We start from the raw sequence: 18,400 nt of genomic DNA on the forward strand, positions 1-18,400 counted from the left end.
TTGATTAACTTCTGCATAACTTTGTGCTGTCTTTATTCATTTGTTTTGTCCTCTAACAAACCTTTGAGCCATTTGAAGCTGTATCTATATTGAAATCAAATTGTGTACAGACTCTCTGCTAATTAAAGACCTTTTGGTTTAGGCTAAAATAATTGTAGGCTAAAAAGAATTAGCTTCATAATTTTGCTAACTTGACAAGTTTCATGTTTTGTGGTCTTTCTGTAATGTATAAAGTATATTTTTTCAGGGTGCACTAGTGTTTAATGAGTTGCTTGATGCACTGACCTTCACACCAGTTTTAATCATGCTGTTGATTTACTATCATGTACAGGTCATGTTGCTACTGTCTCATTTCTGTTTTAATTTAGACATATGTGTGTGTCACATATGTGCAGAAGGTTAGCCAAAGGGTAATAGCGATTTAAAATTAAATCAGTTATTGCCAATGAAAGATCCAACCTAATAAAATTAAAAGATAGTGCTATTATTGCATTAAAAAAGTTCTCTAACTTGCAAAGTAATCAAGCCAATTTAAACTTGTCTTTGTAGTGATCTATTGAGAGACAGCACAATGCTGTAAGAACATATCAAAGATACTATTTCTCTGAGTAATAATGTAATAAACGCAAAGTCCGACAAAAATGTACTTCCCCCACAGATTTGGATCCAATTTCCCTGGGATGCTTTTGTCTCTTTTGTGATCTTTTGGAAGCGGATATAGATGTTTGTTTTCATCTTGATTTTTAAGCTAACCCTGTTTGTTTTTGCTAAGTTGATTATTTGCTAAAAGTGCACTCAGTCCTCAGGGGGATGATGCTGACCTAGGAAGAGAAAGAGACACATTCAAAGTCAACTCTGGCTTGTGGTCCACATGTATAATACTTTCTTACTGCTATATGCTGAGCAATAATAACATTAAACACAGAACATGAAAAGCTAATGAAACTCCAGGGGTGTAAAGGTGAAATTTAAAAGCTATTGAAAGTTTTGGCTACAGTGATGTCACTGGGCATCGGAGCACTCAGCACTTTGGCTGGTCTAATTATCTTCCTTACAAATTACATATTCTGTCTTACTCTTATGGAGCATTATGTCTTTCAATTAAAATGATTGTTTAATTATTTATTTGATGCTATGTGACTTTGTCTATGCTGCAGTCATCTGCAAGCACGTGTGGGTGTGAGTGAACTTTGACAATTTTCACCTTTTGAAATTAAAAAGTAGCAGTACACGACCTCCACTCATACTGTCATATCGACATTTGTATTTGTTAAATAACAGCTCCACCGCCTTTATTCCTGCAGCTACTCTGCAGAATCGCAGTAATTTAATGACATTTAAATGTCTTCTTGTTGTAAAATCTTAATGAATGGTGCTATTTTCATTAGTGCTGTTAAATAAAGCTGTTTAGTATTTACAGTTTATTCAAAGACTATCACTGCACTTTAATAGTGATGATTAGTGATGACTTCAGTGGCCGATTGGATTCTTTCATGATGTGTGTTAAAGCTGCACCTGTTAGCACTTTTTTGCTGGACTGAGTTCAAACAAAATTATTGAAGTTCCTGATGATATGACTCATGGTGATAAATACAATAAATTATTTAATGGAAAGAACTAATGGTAAGTAAAGTATTCGACAAAGTAAAAAAATTCCGTATATGTTGTTTCTATGTTTGATATGTCCAATGAAAATGTTTCAAACAAATGCTAATATCATGAAAAAAGACAGAGAGCAAATATAAACACTAGTTTCAGATGGTTAAGGTGCATAATCTATCCACACCAATCAAACTCCTTTTCAAAAACCAAAAATTAAATGATTAACTACCTTTTTCATTGTATTTATCAATCCACACCCAGGTATGAACAATCCCCTAAACAAAAGTAGGCCAAAATATCTTAAAAAGCAGTGCATCATGCGACTCAGCAACAAACAAATTTAATCTAAGAGCAGATCGACAATTGATCATTTCACATAAAATGCCCCCAACACTGGGGCATTTTAATGATACATTACAGCCCAATGACCGGAAAATGCACCAACAAATCCTCATTTTGGTCTCTCCTGGCTATGATTTCCTAATGGAGGAAAAATAACTATTATCACTCAACACAGTCAGCTGTAACCACAAATAAATAAGCATAAATCATTGTAATGCAAGAAAATGTATAAGTATACACGATAATATGGGCAGATTTGAAGGAAGTCCTAATTAATGATTTTGAGTGAATCATATCCTTTCTCAAAGTGCAGGAGGATATTGCCAATCCAGGCTGGTAAAGGAGCACAAGAGCATAAAGACCTAAAACCCTCAAAAGCTGCTCACTCTTTCAACTCATGCTCAATCTTCTTTTACACTTTGTTGTAACCTCCAAGAATATCATCATTGGTGCTCACAGCTTTATATATATATATAAGGATCAATATAGGTTCAGATTTCAACTGCATGCCTTCTCGCTCAAGGAAAAGGTCCTTTAGGCCACAATAATTATTCATTGTCATTCTGCAATTGCTCAATTAAATGAAACATAATTACTCACCTGGAAATGTCAGCTCATCAGCTGACAAGTAATTGGATCTGCTAATTTGTCATGATTGATGACAGTTTTATTTCTAGAGTTGGTGTTATGCCTGCTCAAAATTTAATCGGTGGCAACCACTGTGCCAAACTAAACAAGCTGTCAATCTCGGTATGTTTTCACAGTATGGTATGTGTAATTTCTGCAACATGTGACAGGATTTAAAAAAAAAGCTCTGTTCTTAACACGACTACCTGCTGAGCTCCTTGTCAAATAAGGAGATCTGACACACAATTGATTCCCCTCACCCCTTTTTGTAAGCAGAGAATTTGCTTAAAATTCTCTGCTTGTGTTTGCTCTGTCTTTGATCAGGCATTCACAACACAGAGCTTTTAATGCAGAAGCTTACAAGGATATTTTAATAGTCTCATCTCAGTACCAAGGGCCTGGAGTTTTAGACTGAAAATACTAAAGGTTGTTTCATTTCTACTTTAATTTCTGAGATTAAAAAATTACAAAACATAAACACATGAAAGCCAGCAGAAACTTGAATGGAACCATCAGGCTCCGGTGTGATAGTGCTTGTCTTTTCTGTCTGGTCATATTTCTCTTTGTAAATATTTCCAGTAAAGCAAATTTGATATCTTACAGGAGGAAATGCTGCAAGGGCTTCAAGTTTGTAATGGGCCAGTGCATTCCTGAAGGTAGGAAAAACAGTTTGGATGTCACTTTTCAGGATCCTGCCAAACATATCCTAGGTTTTTCGGTTTATTAGTGTCTGATCATTTTCAGTATCTTCTGCTACTTGCTTTAAAGTTGTAATAAAGCTGTATTTTGTCACCCTATCATCCTTTCATTCTAGATTATGATGTGTGCGCTGGCGCCCCCTGTGAGCAGCAGTGCACAGACCATTTTGGCCGCGTAGTGTGTACTTGTTACTTGGGTTACCGTTATGACCGTGAACGCCACAGAAACCGGGAGAAGCCCTACTGTCTGGGTAAGATCTAACTATGCATAGCAAAAATAATAAAGGGGACATTCTTCAGGCTGATGTTTGATGATACTAATGTTAACAGCAATGAACCAACCATTCAACTCTCACTGATACTGTAATAAAAACTGCCTGTCTTTTAGTCAGGATGTTCTGAATCCATCAGTGTCTAGGGAATTTTGGTGTTAAATGCAGAGCTAAAATCAATGTGCATGATTCTGTAATAGGTCTCATTATTGTCTAAATGAGTGAACACTTTGCATTGTGGTTTATAATGCATCCTTCTTGAGGCATTTTTGGAGATAAACAATCTGGTCAAATTTAGCAGTGCAGGGAGATTGACCCTAATGTGGGGTTTAACAACTCTTAAAATATGTAATTGTAACAGCAGGAGAGTGACACTGTAGTAGTCGATAAGGCATGACTAGATCTTTGGATTTTTTTTTATTTTTTTTTTGCTAACCAATTTCTTATAAAGGTTTTTGTATCACATCCAACTTTTTTACTTTGTGATTGCAAGGATTTGTTTTCTTATCTCAAGAATAAAGAATGTCTTTAAAAACATTGCTTCACTGTAACAAAATATGAAGTTGCCTAATATTAAACATCAACTGAGTGTTAATAAATTTATTTGGTGTTATCTGTCCAATATTTGCTTAGTTTTGCATGAAAAACATTACAAATCGGGAAATATGTTACTGTTTCAAATGCTTTGAAATCCCCTGAGTTGGATTTTTTTATATGCCTTAAAGTTCAGAAATTCCTACTCTATTCAAACACTCTTCCCTAAATTTCAATACTTAAAAAAAATCTAAGTTGCAAAGTTAAAGTAACATATTTTCATAGCATTTTGTTTTGCTGAATGCAAGCACGTTGAGTGGACGTATTTTAGTCAACATTTTCTTTTCATTTGCTGGCTAACTCCATTCTTGCACTTCAACACGCAGACATTGATGAATGTGCCGACAAAAACATGAGCGCCTGCTCTCAGATCTGCATCAACACCGAGGGAAGCTTTAGGTGTGAGTGTGAGAAAGGCTATTTCCTAGAAGACGATGGGAAGACTTGCACCAAAGGGGAGAGAGGTGAGCGTACACATCTTCTCATTATTCACATCAAACAGCAATGTGGAGAAGACTGCACAGTGTTTTTGGAGGGCGATGGAGAAAGAGCTGGGAGGGGGCACTACAAACATAGACACCTGGTAGTCATTAGACGTCACTGCCTCTCGTGCATGTCAAAACAGTTCAGCCACCCAAACACGCGGCTGGCTCTTTGACTCCTGGTCTTCTCATTTTGCTGGATACATGTGAAGGAAACACAAAACGTCCAGGCGATAAAAACATCTTTTCTGCCCCAGATTTTCTTGCCAATGAAGCAGTGAAGGCCTGCAGATTTGCTACTTCCTCCCAGGAGAGTGTCTTCCATTACCTACTATAACATTTCAGAACATGCTAAGCAGTGCAAAAATGTGGTGCGTGAAATTATGACCGCGCTTCGTGTCCTGCTGCTTCGTAATTTAGGGGAGCGGAATCACATTCAGACATTGGCACTCATCCGTTGTACAGACAAACTCAGTTAGCTAAGATGAACAATGTTTAAGCACCCCGGTAAGCAACAGCCTATGCTTGTCATGCGCTAAACGGAAATGTTAATTTTAATATGTGAACATTCTTCTGTCGAAGTTTTTATTTTGATTTAGCGTAGAGTAGCTACAGTTGGGGTTGGAGTTTCAGGAAGGTGGCAGCAGTGAAAAAACTGGGGGTAAGAGTTTAAGACTGCAATTTTTCATCTTTATTCAGATGTTTCTAGATATTTTTTAACTTCTTGAGTGAACTCATCTGGCTACATTTTTATGAAATGTTTTTTTTTTGTTATGCATTTTTTTATACATTATATGATTTTTCCATGTCCGTGTTTCCATGTCCAAGTAACTCAAGTATTTTATTTTATTTTTTTTCCAATTTCCCAGCAGTTCATCTCTTTGAGAAATGTGATAATTTAATGAATGCTGGAACTTGCTCTGCCACATGTGAAGACTTCCTCCAGATCAAGATGGCTGTGCTGCAGCTTAAGCAGAAGGTATGGGACAAGAGAACAAAAACATTTGTCTGGCAAAAGTAAAAATTTAAGTCTATTTTTTTTCCTCATCCACTACGTCAGCAATTGTTTTGCAATACACTTTAGAGTTAGTGGCCAAAAAAGCTCAGAAGAAAAAAAAAATACCTGTTAAGGATTTTGATTTAGCTGTAGCATACTCCCAACAGTATTGCAGAAATTACTGCAGGTACATATTAACAACTCTCATGAGGTCCATTAATGCAGTTTATAACCTAATAAAAAGAAAACACTTTAAAAAAAAATCCTTGGCGAATAGCAGGCTGATGCATTGCTTCTACACGAGTTGGGTGTAAGTTGATACAAAAGTCAGCTGTAGCGTTAACATGTCCATCTGTGATACTACAGACGTCTGAACTTTTCTAAGCATGTGTCTGTCAGTAGCAGCGTTCAACACTCAGCACTATAACATGTGATGTATTGCTTCCAGCTGTGTGGTCTTTCCGTGCTGCGTATATACGGTTCAGCATATATTAAGAAAACATCATGAAAAATGTTGTCTTTGCTGATTACTATGTAAGTTTACAACATAAAGCTGAAGGGTATTATTATATGGTAATAATTACAGGGAGGTTAGAATACACATTTTAAAACATCAGTTTGTCCGCTCACATCTTTCAAAGTCATCTGATTTCAATGAGTAAGCCGCAACTTCACCCATTTTGTGTGTGTATCCTTGTGGGGAGCAATAAATGCAAGTTTATTTCTATACTTTAAAATAAAGTCCAAACGTTTTTAATTTCAGTGATTTAGCTTGTGTCTTTTCGTCACCATCCTTTTTCCTTCCACTCAACTCTCCATGAGTATGTTTACATCCAGACTATGTGAACAGCCAGCTTCTTTATGCAAGATTGATTTAATTTATATTTCTGAGAAACTGATTTTGTGTTTGTAGCTGTAACCCATGTTAATCAAAATGAACTTCAGTCATTTTATTTAGAGTCACCGGCAATTACCAAAGCAGAATGCACAGTAGTGACACAATTTTCTACAGAGTTCCAGTTAAAGCAAAGGTGTGGTGCAGGGTTAGATTAAGTACGCTTTCTAGTGAAGGGGATATGCTATAAAGTGAATTCAAAAAGATATCCCTATAAAGATACGTCTGTAATTTTGTTTCTGTTTGTATTTGAATGCAAACTCACAGCAAACTTCAAAATTTAGCAGCAGTTCTGAATCCTAAAATAAACTCTTACAGCATATCAAGATGTTCTACTTATTACCCAACTGGGACTGCCAAGTCTACAAGATGTTACACAGATCAAAGACGACCATTTCCAAGGATGCTGCTTACAATACAGAGCGGGGACTGTCCCGGTCATGCTGCATAATGCAGATGTGTTGCTTTGCCTCCATCTGTATTGGTCATGGTTTGTTAATGTGGTGCAGCTACAAGATCGACTTTCATCTTTAGGCAGGGTTTATAATTGTAGCAAAAGTTTTACATGATGTTAGGTCTACAGTGTGTAATTTATGAGGGCACAGACCTTTAATATGAAACAATTAAGGACAAAATGGACTTAATATAAGAAACAAATACCCCATCAAGGTATCATATACTCCCTAATCAATGCTTACCACCATTTATTTTTATTATTCTTTAACCACCTCTTTTCTAAGATGGCCTTGCTGTCGAATAGTGCTGACGTCCCTGTGCAGATGACGAATGAGAAAATTATGACATCACCTGTATTTTTACCAGGACCTCCAGGTTCGCCAGGGCCTCCAGGTAAGAATGAATTTGTGTTCAATGTCCAAATGCATCCAAATACATGTGGATAGTACTTTGCATTCAGAAAAATCACTTGGAGCCATGCAAGCATATCAGACTAATCTGTTCTGCAAATCTTAACATAAATGTCCAGCTGAGATAGTCTATGACATGATTATGTTATAAACAGACCACTTGCTGATCCATTTAGTTTAGCATTTTCCACATTAATATTGTAGTTCTTTAACATCTATAAATCCCACTCAATTTGACTAGGTTTTTGTTGTAGGATAGCAATCCATCATAAATTATTTGAAAACATTTTGGCAGCTGCACCTTGACGGCGGTGCAGCCTTAATTTTCTCAGGTGTCCAACTAACTTCAATTATAACTCTCCAAGCAAGAAGGCCCTATGTTTAAATCCTGACCTGGGATCTTTCTGCATGGAGCTTGAATCTTCTTCCCATTTCAGTTTTCTCTGAGTACTCCAGTTTCTTCCCAAGGTCCAAACGCATGACTGTTAGGTCAGTTGTTTCTCTTATGTGACGTTAGGAGTGAATGTGTGGTTATTTGCCATTACTCTGCGAGGATTAATGTAGAAAATGGATGGTTGGATGAATGTCCTACTAGGTTTTTCTTCACATTTACATCCATTACCATGCTCTAACTCATTCAGAAAAGTTGTAAAGAAGGACTCTGTTTTAATTTAATTCTGTCTGTTTATTTGACTGACACAATGGTGTCAGTCAAATAAAGTGTACAAAAAACAGACAGAATTAAATTATGAATATTTCTGTACCAGTCTGTTCTGACCTAGGATCGCCATGAGGTGAAAATAAAGAGGAGCGATGTTCTACATTCAAAATCAACAGATGTCAAGTATCACAGAGGAAAATTATTAGCTTAGCTTGTACATGTTGGTTGTTTGCTTAAAATGTTAGACAAGTTAGATCCTTGGCTCGGTGGCAGCAAAAATCAACCTTTTTAGGAAAGTGGTAGCAGATGCTTTTTTCCAGGGTTAAATCACAATTGCATGCAGTGTGGGGTTCAGATAAGGGTCAGGGAACATCCAATGATTTTCACATTGAAGGGCAACTGCTCTTCCTCCCGACCTCCAGCCTCATCACAAAGGTTATCACAGTGTTTAAAAAAAAAAAAACATGAGTATCTGAACCATATGATAGATGTCAAAGCATGTCTTCAAAACCAGAAATGTCAACTCTACGTTGACTGTAGAGAAAATGTCAGCAGGTCAACATGTCAGCTAAATTCATAGTCTAGAAATTAAGATGGTTCATAAATATCTTTGACCTTGAAGTAATCCTAGAGGGATTGAAAAGATTAGATCCACAAAAGAAAATGATACCCTAGATGACTGACAGATTTTAGTCTACAACAAAGTGACATTTCCAGTGTTGGAAATATTCTACATGCCATTGATAGAAAGGATCCAAAACAATGGATGGTTTACAAACTCTACTTTATTCTAGGAGATACAGGACCAGTCGGCCCTCCAGGATTGGCGGGGCCCCCTGGTCCACCTGGTCCTAGGGGCTTGATGGGACCAATTGGACCAACACCAGACCTGTTCCACATCAAACGTGGCCCTCGAGGACCTCTGGTCAGTTTATATATGCTTTATTTTATCTAGAGTAAATCTGTATGTCCACATTTTTCACAGCTTTAGCTCTGCTTTTATCTGTTGTATGATAGTTCATATACTCATTCATGTCAGTAGTGCATCTTTGAAATTCCAATATAATATATCTCTGTCTGAAAATCCCTCTACACCAACCAGAACTTTGTCTTGACATACAGGGTCTTAGGCAGAACTGCTTTAAAAAGGAAGCAGATAAACATTGTTACTGCTAATTATTTGAGTATTGTTGCCAGTCGTGGTCAGCTCTCTTGAAAAGTAGATTTTTAATCTCAATGAAACACACTTGGCTAAATAAAGGCTACATACATACAATGCTTAATGGCTTTCACAACTTCTAACCAAATTCTTCTTATTGTTGCTGATAATTGTTCAATTTTAGTACCTAAAAACTAGAAGTACATTTTGAGGTCATACTTTTGGAGTGAAAAATATTACAGAGAATTAAAATAGAAGCAACAATGAGTTCATGCTATGCTACTTCATTGCATTAGGGTCAAAGGGTCAGATCAAGCTAAAATACGTGACACACTTTCTCATGGTCAGGAAAGACATAAATATGTGATTTTATTACTGACTATTTGGATGAGGCATTAATGCAATTAATATTTTCCTAAATCTTCTATTTGTTTCCTTCATCATGTTGTTAAATATATTATTTCCATGCAAAGGGTTATTGCATGCTATTTGGAATATAGTACAAGTGGATTATAATACAAATAGTCCATTACAATTGGCAAACATTGACATCCTTATTACTATTGAATTACTGGGCAATTTTAATCTGATTTGTCTCCAAGACCTTTTCATCACTTCTCCCACAAGCAAAAGGCTAATGCTTTAGCAGCACTAACACAGAAATCATTATGGCAATATCAGTGTTAGCTAATTATGTTCCAATATAAGTCCTAATTATATGGCAAATTGCATCCAATGTTGCTTGGATGCAACATTGAGTAGAGCCCCAAAATAGATTAGTTTAATACAGAGGAAAAACGTCAAACTATGATTCCAGCTCCAGATCGCTGCAGGGACCACACTGATGGAAAGTACTTATTTTGAAAGAATTATCTGAGTGCTTTTTAACACTTGTGGATATTCTGGCACAAACCCACAAGTTAAAGCTCCTTACAAATATTTTCATTAAATTATGGCTGGTGTATTTTATTTTCTTCCTCAATAACTGCAAGGTGACTTATGTAGATGGAGAATCCCTCTTCTTCTGTAAAAGACCATCACCATGAGAGGTGAGAGGTTTCTCTTGGTTGGCCTGAACAGCTGTGCAATGAGATACAAGGCATACTTAAAAAAAATAAAAAAATAAATTTCTGCTTAAACCTGTAAAACATATTTTCTTCTGACGTTTTACTAGACTAACAAATTGAAATAATTTAGTAATCCTCCATTGTGAGTCAGGCGCAGGGAGAGAAAGAAAATACCTCCTCTTTTTTGACCCTTATTTCTGCTAGGTCAGAAAGGATGACACATGGTGATGGTAATAACAACAGAGTGCACCAAATCCATTTACAGCTTCAGATGTTTTCTTTGGCTTGCTCTGTTTGCAGCACTCGCTATGTCCTGCTAGTGCAAACCGTTGGTGTTGAGGTGGAGGATATGAATCAAGAATGTTGAGGATATTGCCACCCAGACACGTTAGAAATCACAACATCAACACCCGCAATCAGTCATACAACAAGCTGCACAGAGCCAAATCATGAACTCAGGCCCTGTGTTTTCACAGTGGAACGCAATCTCTTGCTTTGCATGCATGAGTATTATGTGTTTATGTAATAGTTAGATGTGAGTTTCCATCACAGCTCTTCATATTCCTAGCCTGTTTATGCAGTTAAATCAGTCCACATTTTCGTGAGGTGAGGCTGAAAGGGCGTTGTGCTCTCATGAGGTTTTGGCCATCAGGTCACATATGTTTGACTGCGTGCAAGGATTTTAGCCTTGATTAATGTGTGACTCTCAGGCTATGTAATTGTCTGAATATTGGCGTCTCTCCCTGGACAATATGTTCACAAGTCTTTGAAGATAATTATTCCAAGAAAGACATCAAAGCAAGCTTCGCCATTGATCTGAAGCCCCTCAAGGAAGACCTGAGGCCCTCAGTTAATCTCTCTTGGTAGATCCTAATTGAAGCTTGCAGTTTTTGTGGTTACTAAGAGTGTGTCCATTTATCAAACAAAAACAAAAAATTGCATGCTTTTTTTTTTTGCTGGCAGGACAATATTACATCTACATTAGTGAGCTATAGTCAACTTCAGAAACCAGTGAGGGAGGTCAAATATCCCTAAAATAATATTTATATATCTTCTGTTTCTATTTATATCTTAAAAGGGCCCCCCAGGAGCACCAGGGAGAGATGGCCTAAAGGTAAGAATGAATGCCGTGTAGTCATCTGATCATTTTAGGAAATATGCCACTTTATCAGTAAAACTTCTGATCAGTATAACCCCTAAACAGCACAGAACGTTTTGGCGCCAATATGTTTAACTTTAGTTTGTTGTATCATATCTTAAAATAGGGTAAAAGCTAACTTTATGAAGAAATTGGAAGACATGCCAAAACGATGTCCCTCAACAGACAATTATCCATAATTATTTGTCTAATCTTCAGAACTGTAGCTTGAGAATGACAAGCATATTGCAAAATCTCAGCTAAATGTTGCCCTGGCAAAGGTTTTCTGATGAAAACTTCACCACAAGTTGATACAAGTGGAAAAACAAAGATGCCGTGTCAAACAGAAGCTTTCTTGATGCTGTGTAATCTATGAACCCATCAAACGCAGGGGTTTGTTTTTCTAAATCCAGGTTTCATGTTTGTCCATAAAGCATGTTTGTCCATAAAGCATGTTTGTCCATGTATTCTGTCTTTGCAGAAATATGCAGCCCAGCTCATGAAAACATGTTTTCATAGCTTTCTTTTTTGCAAAGATCCATTTCATCCACCATTTGTCAGTGTGCCACAAAGCAATTTAAAAAGAAATATGGAGCTATATATTACGGTACATAAGGTGAAGTTCAGATTTTTTTTCTACAGAAGCGAAAGCCTTGTGATTCTGCAGAATGTCAAAATCAATTTGAACTGAAAAGAGCCAGCTCAGGTAGTTCAGACAGCCAGCTTTTAAATAAAATCTGACATAAAAGGGCTTGAAAAAGACAGCGGCATGTTTGTGATGATTTAAAGAAACTAAATGTGAACTTTTGAAATCACTCCATGTTAGAGAATTTGAGGTATAGGCTAAATATTTAAAAAAAGATAGGACATTTGCATGCTGTAAAAGCTTGTAAATGTTACTATTAATTGCTTACTAGATGAACTGAGTGTATGGAAAGACTTAAGTGCATCTTTTCTTTATTGACAGAATACCTTGGCATACTCTCATTAATTTGGGATGTTTGGGTGGATAAACTGGAGAATGATGATAATCTGCCTGACTTTGCTACAAATTCAACCCATCTGCCAAAACACGTGTAGACTCAGTATGACCCTGAGCTACCAAAAATGTTCCTACACAGTCTGGAAAAGTCAAAAAGAAAAAGTACAGAATTAGTTTTTTTTTATTATTATTATTTTCCAGATATGGATAAATATAGGAAAATGAAAACTGACTATGGGAAAAAAACTGAATTACATCTAAAAAATAAAAAAAAAAACTTTCAGTATTTTAAGTTACTGGTTTCAAAAAGTGAACTTTTGATTTAGATTAGCACTAACATAGCATAGATGCCCAAAAAGCTGTGAAATAACCCTTTATTACACTCAGACCAGCTCTGTGTTGTTTTATATTTGGAACCCAAAACTTTACTAATTTTCAAGCAGTTTTTAGGTCAACATTTGTTCATGTTTGCAGTGTTCTGAATCTTATCAAATGGGCAAGAAATGTGTAGAAATTTCAAACAAATTGTGGAAAAACCCCTGTGTCGAACAATAACAATTAGAAGAGTCATATTACTCTGAATAACAAACAGCATGGTTGCTTCCTTCTTGACGTTTTCGATGTTTTTGTTCTATAACTTAAACAGTTCCAGGTTTATGGTGTTTTTTTGGTAGATGACTACCACTTTTGGCAGTTATCTACCACTTTAAGCATTTCCAGAAATACAATTGAGGAATGGCGGTGGCAGTTTCTATTCAATGGCCTATAAAGCATCCTCTTACACTCAGGATTAGGTCTAAACACATTGCAAGATCACAAACTTTACAAAGAAGAGAAAAAAAAAGAGAGATGCTAAAGTGTTGGAATGTTTTTGTTGGCTATATTCAGTCAAATATTTAGACTTTGCTTTCAGAACTGGAGTGGATGTAAGTTACACTTTGGTGCTAGTTTTGCACTGAGGTAAACTTGAATCTCAACACTGCAAATAGAGGTGCTGAAAACAGACTAATGAAAATAAAAGGAAAGCTTTATTTATTTTTAAGAGGTCAAAAAAGTTTATTAATGATGTATTAAAGAATATCATCCAATGAAAATAAAAGTCATCACCATAAACCTAAACAAAAGTCAACAGCTTAGAAAAGTAAGCATGTATTTTTCAACATCAGTACCATGCAACTGGTAAATATTTTACTGGAAGTATCCTCCTCTGGGTATGTTTTGCTGCCAGTAGAATTGGTAGATTGCCCGAAGTTGATGGAATAATTAAAGAGGAGGGGCTGGCTCATAACTTCTAACACTTGGCATAACTTCAGACCATCATGGTTGAAACTTGTACGGAACTGTAACTCCAGCAGGACAATGATCCCAAACAGACATCAAAACTGATTGTGTAATGCATGAAGCAGCCAAAGTTACGGTTTAAAAACAATATGTCTACATTTTTGACCTCAGTTCTGTCAACAGTGTGCAGACTGTGCCTGAAGAAGTTCTTAGGTGTCACTGGCAAACAATCACTTTAAATTAAACTTCACTGTAATAACTGAAAGAGTGCTTTTTCTGTAGCTAACCACATTTTGGTGACTGTGGGATTTGGAATCAAGCTTTGAGGCTTTAGAGCAAACATGGCAAAAATAAACTATTACTTTATGGTTTAACGTTGTTTATATTTTATGTGTTTTTCGGGTTTTTAAGTCAGAATAATTTGTCCCTAAAATAAAGTGTCACTATACTCTCAAACTAGCTCTTTTATTTTTCCGTCTTTCATCTGTGACTGGTCCGGTGGTAGAGCCGCAACGATAGGTGTGCATATTAGAGGAAAAGAGAAAAGGGAACAAAACAAAACGGGCACCTGACAGGACACACAGTGAAGGTGTCCTACCTTTAATGTCAGTTCAGAGTTCCTGAATGAGCTGACAACCCCAGCCCACACAATCTATTGTCTGACCGATACTCAGATCAGTTGTTTTCTTTTCTTTTTTTTTGGCATATATTTTTTTCCGCATATGTAATTTTTTCTCTCTTTTCCTAAAAACATGTCAGATGTGACTTTCCCAGCAGTAATAGCAGAAGTGTAAACTCCCCAGTGCAACAATCCCATACCATCCAGTTGGCTTTTTCCAAAAATCAAACAAAACGTAACAAACATCAGCCCTGCTAAAACTGCAATGCAACCGCCTGGGTTGATCTGTCCTGAGGTGAAGGTTGCCTTTTTTTTTTTTTAGAAACCTTCTGACGCTCTGCTTTCATTTGTTTCTTTTTTCTTTTCTTAGTAAAGCTCTGCTACAGCAGCTCGACACACACCAGTCATAATTTTCATTAACCTCCCATGTTTCACCAACCCATTCTAAAAGCTCGGGCTAACTTTGGCGCACCCCTACCGGTAAACCGTTAAAGCTGCCAATAATTAAAATAATAAAAACAAATACAGATGAGACAGTTACAAATATGAACAACACTTGTCATTCAAGAAAATGGATGAAAATCATTATTCTGTCTCATAACTTACCTTGAACATCTTAAAACTAAATCACAAGTGCAGAGCATCAAAATCTCAAGATACATGTTCAGTTACAAATGTAAAGGAAGGATAATTGTTTAATAGACAGAGTCTGCCTTAGACAGAGGAGTGCCCTCGTGGCAGTTCATGCGTAATTTACATCTTTAAAATTCTATTTGGATCATTTTTTTTGTTGTTGGTGGTGGTGTTTTATCAATACTCTGAAAAGAATAGGTTGCTGACTGTTTTTATGTCTGGATTTTGTCCCATTAGTCCAGGCTTAGGAAAACAGCAGCCTATCATCTCCAGCTCCATTTTTAACTTTTAGATAAATGTCTTTTGGTTTTCTGCCTGGTCAGAGCAGGAACATAAAAAAAAAAAAGTGTATGTCAACTTGTTGTTTTCCTGCCTGTTTTTCTTCTGTCTTTTTTTCATATTTGCTGCATTTGCAGTATATCTGATACCCAGAGCATTGTTTGATATTCCATTTTCTGGCTCCCTGAACAGTTTCCCGAGGACAATATTATGACATGCTCTCATGCAACACCCCCACCCCGTCTATTCTCCACTGTAATTCAACTAAACTAAATATTTGTTTTGTTTCCTCAGGGGGAGAGAGGAGCTCCCGGGCCTGCTGGACCACCAGTAAGAATAACACTTTTCATACTGATGATACACTATTGTAACAAGCCACTTTCATCTAAATCAAAAATTTAAGCTAGTCATTACATCAGGTGATAAAAGACATTGACCAAGAAAGCCTATAATAGGCCACCGTGATATAACATGCAACCCACTGTATGCATTTAAATCAGGGAATGGCACAAACAGTTGGGGAAACTCTTTTGCGCTGAATGAATGCCTGTAATCCTGTTAGCACTGTACGAAAATATTATCACTGTAGACTAAAGACACACTGCTACGTAATTTATAGATTTTTGTTTCTTTAGAGTCTTCTTTATAAGATATTGTGCATGAAAATTGGAATTTAAAGAACAGGACAGATTTTTTCCTAAAGTGATTTAAAGTTGTGAAAACAAAACAAAGTAGCTGTAAGTGCAAAAGGAGAGACGTGTAAAGCTCACTCTTCTTCCAAATGCCACCAGTGATGCGTAAAATAATTTTTTTGAGGCAACTACTTAGGGTACATTTTCTTTCTCATAAAGAATTGCAACGTTATGTAGACTTTAAAACCAAATTATAAGAAAGCAAATGCAGAGATCACTGTACTGATGAGTAAATCACTATTTAAAATGTCTTATCAAATTCATCAAGACCAAAAAGGATGCTTTTTTGTTTTCCTCATCTCGCAGGGACCCCCAGGATCCTTTGATTTCCTGCTTCTGCTGATGGCAGATATCCGCAACGACATCGCTGACTTGCAGAGCAAGGTGTACGGTCGGCCAATGCACTCTCCGGAAGAGGACATTCCTTTGGCGCCAGACAGCTGGAGAGACACAGCGGACAGTTTGGATGCTGGATCGGGGGAGGATTATAAGGAACCTCCGTCTCAAACAGGCCGGTGGTCCAAAAGGAACAAGAAGAGAAAACCAGGGCGAGAGAGAACAAACTGATCACACTGATAATGAAGGGAGGCCTTGAATGCTGTCAGGTGTAAATATTGAAGCGGTCTGCTTTTGTATTTAATGGTTTTTAAGAACATATTTTATGCAGTTTTATTACAGATGTTTATTTTTTTATAAGACTTAAAATGGTGTTTCTGTCTTTTAACAAATGTAGGTAGACTTTGGCAGTATTTATGTATTTTAGACTGTATGTTATGAGAAACTGAACAAAACAATATCTAAGGATTGACACTCGTCAAAAGATGCAGAAAATCCCCACAGTTGCTGCTTTGGACCTTATTAAAGTAACTTTAATGTTTTTCATCCATAAAACACCAGAATAATAATTTCAGTTATCAAAGTTGAAGTTTTTGGAAAAGTAGCAGCACTGTTCATTTACTTGACTGATAATCAACGTTATTTATGTCCAAATTAAGATTATTTGTGGCCTGAATGGTTGTTTTAAAATGTAATGTACATTTTAGTTTTTTAGTTTTACACAGATGTGCTCCAGCCCCTGCTAAAGACATCCTCAGTTTACAAAACTGTTTGCAGTATGTTTGAAAAACATTAATCTGAATTAAAGAATTATGCCACCTTTATTTTTGATATGAAAACAGAAATAAATATACTTTAAAAGTAGTGTCCAATTTTAATAACTGCATAACAATATATTGCACATGAAAAGATAGAACAAGCATCGTGATGACTAAATTCTTTGTTTAGTTAAAAAATGGCTCAGGTATGGAGAAAATAAACAAACTGTAAACATTGGCTAATACAAAGCAGTTTAACTCATTAAAGTTCAGCTGATGAGTCTTAATGGTTTTCTCCACAAGGGGGAGAAATCACATAGAAGACTTAAAGGACATATAAAGAGAAGAAGGTAACATATTACAAAAAATGAATCTCTTTATATTTCATTTAACTTCTCAGAAAAATATGATTGCTATTTGATTAATGTAATATTTATTTTTCTAGATATCAATAAAGACCAACTCAGACCTCTTAATTCAATAGAAAACTTGCTTCTGAGAAGGTACCCAGAAATGCAGTACCCTTTTAACCATTGAGCATTTTACAAATGTATGTGATTCAAGGGAAAGCTATTTTCAATCATTTCATATTTTATACAGTGAATATTTGATTTTGTAAAGAAAGATGCAAACCCTCCACTTTGTGTTGAATGAGAAAACATTCGTGACATTTTCTCCCAAGCCTGCAATAACAAAATGCTCATCCCTTTTGAGTCCACTAGATGGCAGCCTTTTCCCATTCTCCCTCTCAGACTCCGTGACGGTGGTCCTTTCGCTAGAGCACAGGACATGGAGCCCAATGAACTCAATTAAATTTGCAGTTTAAATCACAAAGAGATGCAATATGGTAATCAAAACCCAACTGTGACTAATGTTTTCTTGTTTATTTTAGGACTCAAGCCACCAGTTGCCCTTCAACAAAAGACTCACTCAGAAACTGACTCATCCCTATCGGAGTAATTATTTTAAGCAATTTGTTCCTGGAAGCAATGAATGATCAGCACATTTTAAACACGTGTTAAGCTCGGGGTAAAGTCTAAAAAAGCCCCTGCTGTCCAGCTGCACTGATCAACATTCTTGTTTGCCATACCAACGGCAAAACACAAAAGCAAATTGAGGAACTTTTAGATTTTTGTTGAACTTCTGAGTTTCCCACATCTATACTCATGTGCAGCAGATCAAGAAAAACAAAACAATATATGCCCATAAAATCCCTGCTGGAAATAATTAATCACCAACAAACAGAGAGGAGCCTTAAATGAATTTAACGATTTGCTGAAGAGGCCCCTTGTCTCCACTTACAGCTCCCTGCTCGTCCCCTTCATTATTTAGAACCGCACACAAAAAGATGCAGCGCTGAACGGGCACGCACACACACACACACACTAACATGAAAAAATGTTTCATAGCAAATGAATGA

The 18,400-nt window shown here is 36.5% G+C and overlaps 1 protein-coding gene across 2 annotated transcripts in view; it reads left to right on the forward strand.

Annotated features, from left to right (window-relative positions):
* ccbe1 (collagen and calcium binding EGF domains 1) overlaps positions 1–17,086 on the forward strand; it is a 39,438-nt gene extending 22,352 nt beyond the window's left edge. Inside the window, exons 3-11 of one of the 2 annotated variants that reach the window (XM_088010890.1) lie at positions 3,175–3,227; positions 3,386–3,520; positions 4,462–4,599; positions 5,490–5,596; positions 7,250–7,358; positions 8,831–8,961; positions 11,341–11,376; positions 15,489–15,524; positions 16,193–17,086. In XM_088010890.1, coding sequence (XP_087867016.1) covers positions 3,175–3,227; positions 3,386–3,520; positions 4,462–4,599; positions 5,490–5,596; positions 7,250–7,358; positions 8,831–8,961; positions 11,341–11,376; positions 15,489–15,524; positions 16,193–16,453 — 1,006 coding nt within the window. In that variant the 3' untranslated portion in view covers positions 16,454–17,086. Of the gene's footprint in view, positions 1–3,174; positions 3,228–3,385; positions 3,521–4,461; positions 4,600–5,486; positions 5,597–7,249; positions 7,359–8,830; positions 8,962–11,340; positions 11,377–15,488; positions 15,525–16,192 lie in introns of both variants that reach the window. The other variant, XM_088010889.1, reaches the window with a different exon arrangement.
* Positions 17,087–18,400: the final 1,314 nt, after the last annotated feature.

Source organism: Poecilia mexicana, unplaced genomic scaffold (assembly GCF_051168715.1).
Source record: "Poecilia mexicana isolate PSO_F unplaced genomic scaffold, ASM5116871v1 scaffold_12, whole genome shotgun sequence".
NCBI lineage: Eukaryota > Metazoa > Chordata > Actinopteri > Cyprinodontiformes > Poeciliidae > Poecilia > Poecilia mexicana.